This window comes from Pyxicephalus adspersus, chromosome Z (genome assembly GCF_032062135.1).
Source record: "Pyxicephalus adspersus chromosome Z, UCB_Pads_2.0, whole genome shotgun sequence".
NCBI lineage: Eukaryota > Metazoa > Chordata > Amphibia > Anura > Pyxicephalidae > Pyxicephalus > Pyxicephalus adspersus.
The window spans coordinates 26101300-26113332 of record NC_092871.1 but is presented as its reverse complement, the minus strand read 5'-3'; the positions used below and the strand labels follow the sequence as shown (position 1 = coordinate 26113332).

The 12033-nt window shown below is 40.3% G+C and overlaps 1 protein-coding gene across 1 annotated transcript in view; it reads left to right on the top strand.

Moving 5' to 3' along the window:
* The first annotated feature begins 568 nt into the window (after positions 1-568).
* Positions 569-12033, top strand: part of HS6ST2 (heparan sulfate 6-O-sulfotransferase 2) — a 207058-nt gene continuing 195593 nt past the window's right edge. Inside the window, exons 1-2 of the mRNA XM_072430192.1 lie at positions 569-603; positions 2727-3296. Coding sequence (XP_072286293.1) covers positions 2788-3296 — 509 coding nt within the window. The 5' untranslated portion in view covers positions 569-603; positions 2727-2787. The remainder of the gene's footprint in view (positions 604-2726; positions 3297-12033) is intronic.

The following is a 12033-nucleotide window of genomic DNA, read 5'->3' as shown; positions in this document are numbered from 1 at the left end:
ATGCATTTGGCTGCCTTTCGATCTATATCCGACCCACCAACACACGTGACTGCCTATCAAACTTCATCTGACCTACCAATGCACATGGCTCATTTTTATGCCTCATCTGGCCCTCTCATGCACCTGGCTGCTTTTAAGACTTATCTGACCTACCAATGCACCTGGTTACGCTTGAAAGAAAACCAGGATTTCCAATGAAAAATACTTCTTGCTACCACTAATGCCAAAGGTCTAATCCCCCCATAAAAATCATAACCCACACGCCCTTCTCTTGACACCATGATTCTGTCTCCTCTTTTGTAGAAATGCTCCACAATGTCCGTCCATGCATTCGCCTTTTTTTACCGGTGTTGGAGTATAAGGCATGGGTGGTGTCCCACAACTCTGGATGGTAATGGATTAGGTTAATCAGCTCTGCTGTGTCCATTGGTGCAGCCATGTTGGTCAGTCTGTAGGGCAGACTGTGCAATATGGACAATTTCCAGGCATTAGAAGCACCTGAAAACACTTATAAAAAGTTCCTACAAACATTAGCTTTGCAAAGTGCTGTGGGGACGGCAAACTGCTCATAGAACTCACATAAAGCGTCTGCATTGCTGCCAGGTAACACTGCCGGGTCCTGTCACTTTTAAATGAATCAACTCATTCAGTCCAATTTTATTATTTTTATACAAGCAGTTTTGAGTGTTTTTACCTTGGATCTAAACAAGTCCTGAAGCTGGTGAAATGATTTTTTCAGTTCTACGTTGTAGCTTTAGATTGTATTTAAAAACATTGCATGACAGAAAGCAGTATCAGCTTAGAGGCTGATTTATATACTGTGGATTAGATGGTTTTTTTTACATTCTTTGATAGAAGTGCTGCAGTTTATTTGCCACTTTTCCTGTAAGACATGTTAAAGGGAATGTAGTAAAAAAGACCCCTATAGAGCTGATCTGAGTCAGGCACTGCAGACTGTGGCAGGTGCTTTTTGCTGGCAGCCTGCAAGCTGTGCAGACAGTAGGCTGAGGATAGATGAGGAGGGCAAGGGATAAAAGAAGCAGTGATATGGGGTTAACATAATAGGATTGGGGATAGAAGCAGAATAGATGGGGATAGTAAAAAAGACTGGAAATATAAGCAGAGGCATGGGGATAGAAGCAAAAGGATGGGGACAGGGGCAAGGGCTGGGAATAGAAGCAGAGGGATGAGGATGGGCTGGGCTCTCCATATTTTGGAGGAATAGGATGCAGGCAGTGTATGGAGGGAGGTGTGATTGATAGAAGCAGAGGGATGAGGATGGGGAGGGCTCTCCATATATTGGAGGAATAGGATGGATGCAGTATATTGGAGGCAGTGTATGGAGGGAGTGAAAGAAGCAGAGGGATGGGAATAGAGGCAATGGGTTGGGGATGGGGAGGGCACTCCATATGTTGGGGGAATAGGATGCAGCCAGTTTATTGAGGGAGTGATAGAAGCAGAGCGATGAGGATAGAGGTAGAGGGCTGGGAATGAAGCAGAGGGCTGGGGATGGGGAGGGATCCCCATATATTGAAGGATTAGGAAGCATGTAGTATATTGGGGGCAGTGTATGGAGGGAGTGAAAGAAGCAGAGGGATGGGAGTGATAGAAGCAGAGGGATGAGGATAGAGGCAATGTGTGGAGTGGAGTGATAGAAGCAGAGGGATGGGGATGGGCTCTCCATATATTGGAGGAATAGAATGCATGCAGTATATTGGAGGCAGTGTATGGAGGGAGTGATAGAAGCAGAGGGATGAGGATAGAGGCAATGTGTGGAGTGGAGTGATAGAAGCAGAGGGATGGGGATGGGGAGGGCTCTCCATATATTGGAGGAATAGAATGCATGCAGTATATTGGAGGCAGTGTATGGAGGGAGTGAAAGAAGCAGAGGGATGGGGATAGAGCAATGGGATGAGGAGGGCTCTCCATATATTGGAGGATTAGGATGAAGGCAGTGTATGGAGGGAGGTGTGAGTGATAGAAGCAGAGGGATGAGGATAGAGGCAATGGGTTGGGGATGGGGAGGGAGCTCCATATATAGGAGGGAGCGTAGGAAGGGAATGATAGAAGCAGAGGGATGGGGAGGGCTCTCCGTATATTGGAGGACTAGGATGCAGGCAGTGTATGAGGGGGAGGGATAGAAGCAGAGGGATGAGGATAGGCTGGGGATGGGATGGGGAGGCTCTCCATATATTGGAGGAATAGGATGCAGGCAGTATATGGGGGAGTGATGGAAGCAGATGGATGAGGATAGAGGCAGGGGGCTGGGCTCTCCATATATTGGAGGAATAGGATGCAGGCAGTATATTGGAGGGAGTGTATGGAGGGAGGGCTAGTTGAGCGCTAGGGGTGTGCTCAATCTCAGTGCTGTGTGGTATATTCGAGGAATAGGATGCAGGCAGTATATGGGGGAGTGATAGAAGCAGAGGGATGAGGATAGAGGCAGAGGGTTGGGCTCTCCTTATATTGGAGGAATAGGATGCAGGCAGTGTATGGAGGGAGGGCTAGTTGAGTGCTAGGGGTGTGCACAGTCTCAGTGCTGTGTATTATATTGGAGGAATAGGATGCAGGCAGTGTATGGAGGGAGGGCTAGTTGAGCGCTAGGGGTGTGCTCAGTCTCAGTGCTGTGTGTATTATTGTGGAGAGCACTGAACGCTTGGACTGCTGGGAAGAAAGGGAAGCCAGGGATTGTAGCAATGAATCAGACTGATTTTCTATCTCCCCAGACCCCGGTGTAACCCAGGTTTTTGGTCGTAATGGTCTTGGATCCCCGCTGGCAGCACGAACATGGATGACAAGTCCAACAAGCTGCTCCTGGCCCTGGTCATCGTCTTTCTGTTCGCTGTCATCGTCTTGCAGTATGTGTGCCCGGGCACCGAATGCCAGCAGCTCCGTTTGCAAGCTTTCAGCTCCTCTCTGGTGGACCCGTACTGGGCTGAAGATGACACCCCAGCCAAATTCATCCCCAAATTCAATTTCAGCGTGGACGAATTGCTGAGGAAGGTGGACTTCAACATCAATGGGGACGATCTGATTGTCTTCCTGCACATCCAGAAGACTGGAGGGACCACTTTTGGTCGCCACCTGGTCAGGAACATTCGCCTGGAGCAACCTTGTGAATGCAAAGCTGGTCAGAAAAAGTGCACTTGTCATAGACCAGGCAAGAAGGAGACCTGGTTGTTCTCCAGGTTCTCTACAGGCTGGAGCTGTGGTCTACATGCAGACTGGACAGAGCTGACAAACTGTGTCCCTGCAGTGGTGGACAATAAGAAGGAGATTAAGCTGAGACCCCTAAGGTGGGTGACCCCTTTATGGAACCCTAGGTGTCATTGTCATATAGTCACATCTTCTGTCTGTGTCTGCTAGGAGAAGCACAAAGGAGATCTGCTCTTCTTTGTGTTATGAATCTAGCCATTTTGGAGACATCTCCTGAATGAATCTCATTATTAAACTTTTATAGCCAAAGATGTCATTATTACAGACAATTCCTAAAAAAATCTCACTTGTATCAGTCCAAGCAGTTCAACCCACAGCCCTATCATGTGTGCTCCTCATGATGTTCCAGTGATTGTACTGCAAGAGAGATGTTAACTCTTTCACCTTGCCACTATTACTATATTAGCTGATAAGTAATTCATGCATGTCTGCAGTATTAATTTTAATAGAGGCGGAAATATTTATTGGGGTCTAAGTCTAGAGCCCCTCTGTAGATATTGGATTATATGCAGAAGTGGACAAATCACATGGCATACTACAAACCGCAAAGATGACATTTGTCAGGTTGTCTACATGAGCGACCACAAGAGCTTACATTTAAGTATTCTTATTCTAAACTGTCAAAATGACTAAAGTCATGCATGTTGCAGCACTTCCTTTGTTCTAGTTTCCATAACCATTCTTTTATATTTTGCTTGCATAGATTAGGACAGAAACCCTATGTGTGTATCCCAGATGTGCGTCTTTTCTGCACCTTCCCTGCAGGGCGACACAAAATTTGGTTGCGATGGCACTCACTTCTGATCTTGCATTCCAATTATATATATATATATATATATATATATATATAGAATTGATTTGCAAAATAAATGTAGCATTCAAAATATTTTCCTAGGATTACAATTTTTTATATTTTAAACAAAACCTAATAACTCTGTATTATAAATATTTGTATTGGGTTTTTTTTTATATATATTTATAATTGTAATGCATGGCATTGTATTTTGTTTTTCTATGCACAATTTTGTTCTGCAGGAAGAGCCTACGAAGGTTAATCCTTTTAAGTTTGAAAGCTTCCTAATTTTGTGTATTTTTTTTCCTTTGTTGTAATAATAACAATCCAGTCTTACGCTAGGTACCAAACTGAGTAAAACACAGGTGCATCCATTTAATATGTATAAATCATATTCTACTTTTTCAGAAATAATTAAGTAACCCCTACAGTAGTTTGTGGTTTACTATATGATCTAGGGGTTAGCTAATTAACACCGCTGGTAATAAACATTTCATCTCCCGCCATAAATGTATTGGTCTGTGCACTGAATATTAAATTGTGCTGGAACGTGCTTTGCAGACTAAGCCAAATTGAGTGTTAGGAGTCTGTAAAGAAGTACAGGTGTAATACAGTCCTGTCTGCACTCATGTTCTGTAACTATCTACCATTTTCACTGGCTGTAGGAATGTTCTCCAATTTAATGCTGTTCATAAAGGCATCCATCTGGCTTAACATCCATTGACTGATGTAAAATTTGTATGTACTCCGCATAAGTCAAAACCTGAAGAATGTTTTCATTATATGCACAAAAAGAACCCCGGTGTGTACTGATAAACTAATAGGATTCTGATGATTTTACATTTACATTTTATCTTGCTCAGAGGGATAATCCAAACCTACAGGCTAAGGGGTCCCCTCTTTATTATTTTTTAACAGTTTAGTTATAGCACCAACATATTACACAGCGCTGTACAATAAACAGGGGTTGCAAATGACAGATACAAGCAATGACACAGAAGGAGGAAGAGCTTACAATCTAAGAGGTGGGGGGATATGAAATGGTGGGAAGTAGTAAGGGTTTAAGAGATGGGTAGTAAGTTCGAAAAGATGGTTTTTAAGAGATCTTAAATGAAGGAAGCATTGGTTGAACTGTTTTGCGCTTAAAATTTTCATTTTGTACAAATTGACTGCTAAGGAAAAAGCATATTTGAAGGGATTTTGGTTATTGGATTTGTCTTTATTCTGTATATTGTTACAGCAGAAATTATCAGGCACCTTCATCTCATAGGCCCAGGAGCAGTTTCCTATTGCAGTTAAGTTTTAGGTCCTTCTGCTGCTGTAAGATATATTTGTTTTTTGATTTACTTAACCATCTGACTTCAGGTATTAAACATACTGCCAAGCAGACCTATAAATCACCCTACTGTTAGTATACTCATGTAAAATTAATCATTATAGTAAAAAACCTTCTACAAGCAGGAAATCTGTAAGATGCAAATGGGAATGATTTCAATCATCAATTTACTGCACAATGTGGTTAGTTAAACCTTTGTAAAGGAACTTATGCGTGAAGGGAATGTTGAGTAGGCAAGAATGCAGAGAGGAGCTCACAAATTGCAAGGCGATATGATAACTATTTGGGCTCTTTGTCTCTTTCTGGCGATATTGTGTGGCAGGGGTATATAAATCACATTATTGGGCAGAAAATGTATCTATTGGTTGGTAACTCAGTGTAGGAGTATGTGTTTGGCTGTTAAGCTGTTAGTTTGAATATCAACTATCATGATGTTTTTTTTGCAGAAAGGGAGTTTATATTTGAATATGCAAAGACTAAAGAGCAGGGAAACCCTTTACAGACAGCCAACACAAGGAGTTCAGGTATTTAGAGTAGTCGGAAAGCATAAAGGATGATTCTTCATTTTGGCCTAAGACACTTGCAGATTACTCTTTTGATTTTGACTTTATTCAGTAATGCAATGCATGTACGGTAGTATTGTAGTCAGTAACTTATAGCAAACAACTAAATTTTTGTTTTAGGATTCAGAACAATGAAAGATATATTCTGCTTGGGTAGCATCAGTTATCACACAGCAGATAGTCATGGCACTATAGATGGCACCCCACCTGACAACATACCCACTCACAATAATATAACTGTATAACTATAGGTAAACTCACACAGAATTTTCATTAAAAACTTTAACAAAATGGAAAAAAAAATATATGCGATATGCTGAGTTATTAAGATTTAAGTGTAAACTTTAGTCACAAAAAATGACATTAGTTTCCTATTACTGTAGGGGGCTGACACCCCACATAAAATATATTAGGAGAACAGAGTTTAAGGCACTTTAACTGTGTACTTGAAACTGCAACGACGCTTACACACTCTATATTTCTTCAACAAAGTAATAACCTCACAAGCTCTTAATGTTAACAAGAATTAGAGTATTCACAACCAATAGGCAACTAAGAAACAAGCACCGTCCTTTAGGCACAAGTTTATCATGTCTTAAATCTTAGTGACTTATGTTATTACAGTGCTCAACCCAGAAATTTTTTTAAGCCGGGTGGGAAAAAATTATAGCTGGGTGGCAGCCCCTGTATTGTGACCAAACTCTTTGGTAACCACCCAAAAACAGCCGGGTGGGTGCTGAAAAATGCCGGATGGTGCGCCCAGCTGAAAGTGCCTGGGGAGAACCCTGTATTATATGTATCAGAATTAATACATAGCATGACGTTAGTGCCCCCCCTAATTGTAGGCGTGATGGACCCCATAAAGTACTGCAGACAAGGGAAGGGGCACAGCTTTAAGTGCTCTAACCACCCAGTAGAGCTGCTGACGTAAGCTGCAATTACCAAAGTATGAGGCACTTTCCTCAGTTGATAACAGCGGTAGATACACAAACTTCAACATTGCCATTATTTTTTAAATCGGAAACACAGGGGACTTTTGCATTTCCATGAAGGGGAATGGCAAACCTCTGTACACTAATTCTTAGCATTAATTATTAATATTATTATTAGCCAGTATTTATATAGTACCGACATATTACAGCACATTACAATGTCCACAGTCATATCACTAACTGTCCCTCAAAGAAGCTCACAGTATAATATCCCTACTATAGTCATATATCATTAACATTTTTTTTGGGGGGGGGATGAGAGGAAACCAACTTGGAATATACAAACCCCTTGAGGATAGTTCTGGCTGGGATTTAAACCTGTGACCTAATTCTGCAAAGGTCAACCTTGCTAACCACTGAGCCAACCCTGCTACCCACTATAGTGCTTTGCTCCTGGCAAATTCGAATGACCCTGAAAAGAACTTAAGAAGAGTTCAATTACTTTTAGGAACCACATTGCAGTCATATTTTTCAAGTGAAATCTAAATAGCTTGTTCCTAATTGTACACCATCTGTACCCATGAAACATTGTGGTCAGTGATGTGACAGTTACTAGATATTAGCCGAACCAAGTGACACCAGCAGTGCACCCCACACTTTCCAGAAGTCATTGATCTTTAAGAATTAGTAGTAACCATATACATAAAGTAATCAAAGCTGTATAAGGCCAGGTACACACGTGCAATGGTTCTCAGCTGATAATCTGCTCAGGGCCAATATTGGACAAGAATCTAGCGTATGCACAGCGCTCATCGTTCATCGTCCAAACAACCGTTCTGGCGGATCAACAGACGATGGACAACGAACGATCACAATGAAAGTGAAAAGGAGAGAGCACAGTGGGGGGTGCTGCTCCCCCATTCTCCTCTTCCCCTCTCCATAGAGCAGAATAGTGCTGTACAGCGCTCGTTCATGCATCGTGCAGTCGTTTGTCATTGGAAAGGATCTTGCACGTGTGCCTTAGTGCACTTGCAACATCAACAGAGTTAGGTTCTGCCCATGATAATTTTCAGGACAAGTTTTTGTGGGTTCTACCCCCACTTCTTCTCTGGTTCAAGCAATAATGACATACAAATTGTCTGTTATGACCATAATCTCCAAAAATAAAAAAAGGCAAAAACAAAACACAAGATAATAAAAGTGAGAAGGCAAAAACAAAACACAGGATAACAAAAGTGAAAAGTTAATCAGATAAGGGGTAAAGAAATCGGCTTGAGGATAGGAGGGGGGAGAAAAGAGTCACAGAGGTGAGACTGGTCATAAAACAATTTGATAGTGATTTAGAAAGCTGAGGTCCACATTCAATCTGTTATCTCTTGTGTCAAATAGAATTATCATTTGTAGTTCAGAGGTTTTCCTCTCCTGAGTATTTTTTAAAAGTTTTCCTTAAGAACTAAAACATTAACATTTAACCACAATATTTTTCTGCTACCATTATTGTTTTACCTAGAGGTGAGCCAGGCGTGACACCTCTGTCCTCCCTCTAACTTCCATGGCCACCTAAATTGCATATAATACATGTATATGAAATGCAAGGGGTTTGCTGCTGCTAGATGAGTAGTGTAGAAATGTGCATTCAGGAATTTTGTTACTGCACACTTTATTAAGGTTACAGAAATGCTATAAATCACATTAGCAGGGAATTTGTCTACGTTTAGAAATGAGTTATGTTTTTGTAATTAGCGAATATTGAAATAAATGTTTTACCTAATATTTGTAGAATCAGCAGAAAGGATTTCACTGGAAGGATAGGTAATCATGTACTGCACAGAGTCTTGGAAAATGTATACATAAGCATTGTAGAACAAAGATACAATAGGAAATGGTGCTATGTTCCTGCAGCTATATATATTAATATAATCTTTTATTTGAATTATTAATATTATTGATAAAATCTATCTATCTTTATCTCCTGGCATATATATAATCACATATAATTGAGTATGCGTGCTGTATGTATTTGTTCACTATTCTGCATTCTGTGGGCAAATCAAGAATGTAATGAAGCACATACAATAGGATTGAGTGTGCTATCAAACATCAATCCATTTGCATTTGCTTCAGTTATCTGTTCACGTTGGATGCACATCTTTGCTGCCTAATAATATACATTAGATGTACATTGGATGCATGTGTTATATAAGCATGGGTAATGTCAGTAAGCACAGAAAGTCAAGTTTTGCATTCATGGAAATAAAACAATTCAGTGATCAGATGATTGTATTGCACCAAAACCTGCCTGATCTTTTTTTCTGACATTTGTAATATATATTAAATCCATATAAATAAAAATAGATTTATATAATTGTTTTGTGTAGTTTTAGGGAAATCAATAACTAATAATAATGATCTTCATGACTTGATAGATAAAGTAACATGTCTGGCAAAGCCTTGAATAATGTAGGTGTTCCCATATTAAATTAACTGCAGTGTCTAGAACCACTAATGTTTCACAGTGTAGTACTTATTAATGTTAGCATAAGTCTTAAACTGATTCTGCTTTGCAGAATGTGACATTGCCGATATGGATAAGGGACAGACTGTGGGGTTGTCATTCTGCATATTGTCGACCTGGAACAAGCATGCTGCAATGCAAGTATGTCTGCTGACTTGTTTCAGGACAAAAACTCCCCAAATAGTGCATACAAAATGAGGATGAAAGGTCTGGACCTTAAAAACAGACAGCAAAAATACCCAATTTATGCTGTGTATAAATAAATAGAAAATTAATTAGCAGTTTTATTTAGTAAAAGTGAAATGTATATGAAGATCTCAAACTCTCCAGTGAAACCTTTTCCCCCAATTATGCGCTGTGCTGCAGTGTTTATTAATTTCTGTCCATTTTTGTGCACGGCCCAATTCAGTATAATAAATCACAATGGGCAGCCACATAGCTGTGGCTGTATGTTGCATTATAATGCAATACAACCCACTTTTTAATAATGGAAACAGCGCCTAAAAATCAAACTTGGCTCAGCTCCCCTATGGGTCTTCTGTCATTTTTCATAAGATTTTCACTGAGACCTTCACTTGTTCATTTTCAAGTTGCCAAGTTTGTGTTTGATTTTTTTTTAAATGTATTTTTTCCAAGTTTGTTATGTACTATTAATGTTAGTTTATTAACCCTTCAGTTTTAATGACTTTAAAAAACATCTGCAGCGTTTTGTTTAAATGTTCACCCAATACAATGGGCCTGGTGTACTTAATCAGGATGGTACCAAGGTTTACCCGTGTTCTCTTTAAACAAACAGTTGAGAATAGAAAAAACAAAACGATTCTTCAACTGAAGTGACCATTGGTGCTCTTCATTTTTTAATTTTTATTCCATGCATTAGTAGATCAGGCTCAGCTTGCTCATTATAAAAGCACTGTTTGGAAGTAAGGATTGGAATTGGTGAATCACTAGTTTTTTATATGTAGTTTGGTTTCATTGTAAAGCAGAGTTACTCTGTTATGTATTGCAGCCAGGGGTCTACCATTTCGGTAAGGAAGTGAAAAAAAACTTTCCTTAATGCAAACCCACTGTACAACCCAAAACATTTTTAAGCCGTGTGACAAGAAATTGTAGGAGGGTGACAGCCCCTGTATTGTAACCAACCAAAAACAGCCGGGTGGGTGCTGAAATGTGCTGGGTTGTGAACCCGGCAAAAAGGGGCTGGGGAGAATACTGCAAACCCATATTTTACCTATGAAGGACAAAGTAATGGAATTATTAATAGGAACCATTAGCAGTGCATACCTTCCCCCATGTTCTACTGCTGCTCAATCACCCCTTAAAGGTTGGATACATGTCACCCTCCCCACTTTCTCCTATCTGACAATGATAGTGCCTGCTGATTGGTCTAACAGACACCCATCACTGTTGCATAGGGATAAAGAGATTTCAACCCTGTGCAAGTTTTGTCCACTTAAGGTCAGTAAGCCCCCTTTCCTTCCAGCATCCAAATAGATCTATAGAGGAGCAAAGAAAAGTAAGTACAAGCGGTAGGGCTGCCATTAAAGTGCCCTGTAGGTTTGCCCTTCATCATACAATTAATGCATGAAGCTATATTTTAATTTAATTTTTCATGTAATCATATCAAGTTATATGTCACAATAAAAACAAAACTAGATGCTAAGGAGATGCAAAGGTATAACAAGGACACAGGCTTTTCCGTATGCCTAGCATTAACTAAAGCAATCATGATTGGAAACTACAGAACATTTGTGAAGCCTGAAAGATGAATGTAGTTGGTGACAGCAACACCCGACCAGATTCATGGGAGTATTTATTATAGGTAATCTGTACCCAAGAAAATAGCATTTAGACATGCAGCAGTTCATTAATTTGATCAGGTAACATATCTCTTCCTGGTCTGTCAGTGTCTGGATTAATGTTTCTATGTAATACAAAATTCTCTGTAGGGCCAGCAATTTTGTATAATTATCTCCAGTGTCCAGACACCATGCAGTGTTGTGATCTCTTCCAAGTGCAGCTATCGTTCTGCTCAAGTCAGTTATTTAACGTAAAACTGTCACATACCGGAGCAATTCAGACCGAGCATATGATGGAAAACTTTACATGTTGAGTTACCTGGAATAAAACCAGATGTCAGATTGAATAATGGATTCTGAAATATAGGCAGCTGACATAATATTCATACTTATTTTTTTTTAAATACATTTTTAGATGTGCAGCTTTGATTAAAACAATATGTGTTAATTTTTCTCAGCCAGGGTTCTGTGGAATCCTAGGGTTCCTTCCGTAGTTGCTAGGGGCTCCTTGATTAATGGGCAGTTTTGTGCCTCTCTGGTCTGTTACCACTGACATTAATAATCTTTTTGGCTATCAGGTAGTATTCCTTCTATTTGCCAGTAATGTTTAGATGCATTTTTCCTACTGAGTTGTTGATGTAGTAATTATAGCAGGGGTTCCCTAGAACCTGAAGGTTATTTCAAGGGTTCTGTGGAACCCTAGGGTTCTTCTAGAGCAGATGTCCGCAAACTTTTTTGGCCATTTCAGCAGTAGGCAGGAGCACACTAGGCTGGACTCTCTCTCGAGTCCAGCCCTAATGGCTCTGCCTCTCACCAAGAACGCCCCTAAGGGGGGAAATGTTCCCTATTTACCTAGGCGATAATACATGGGGCTGCAGG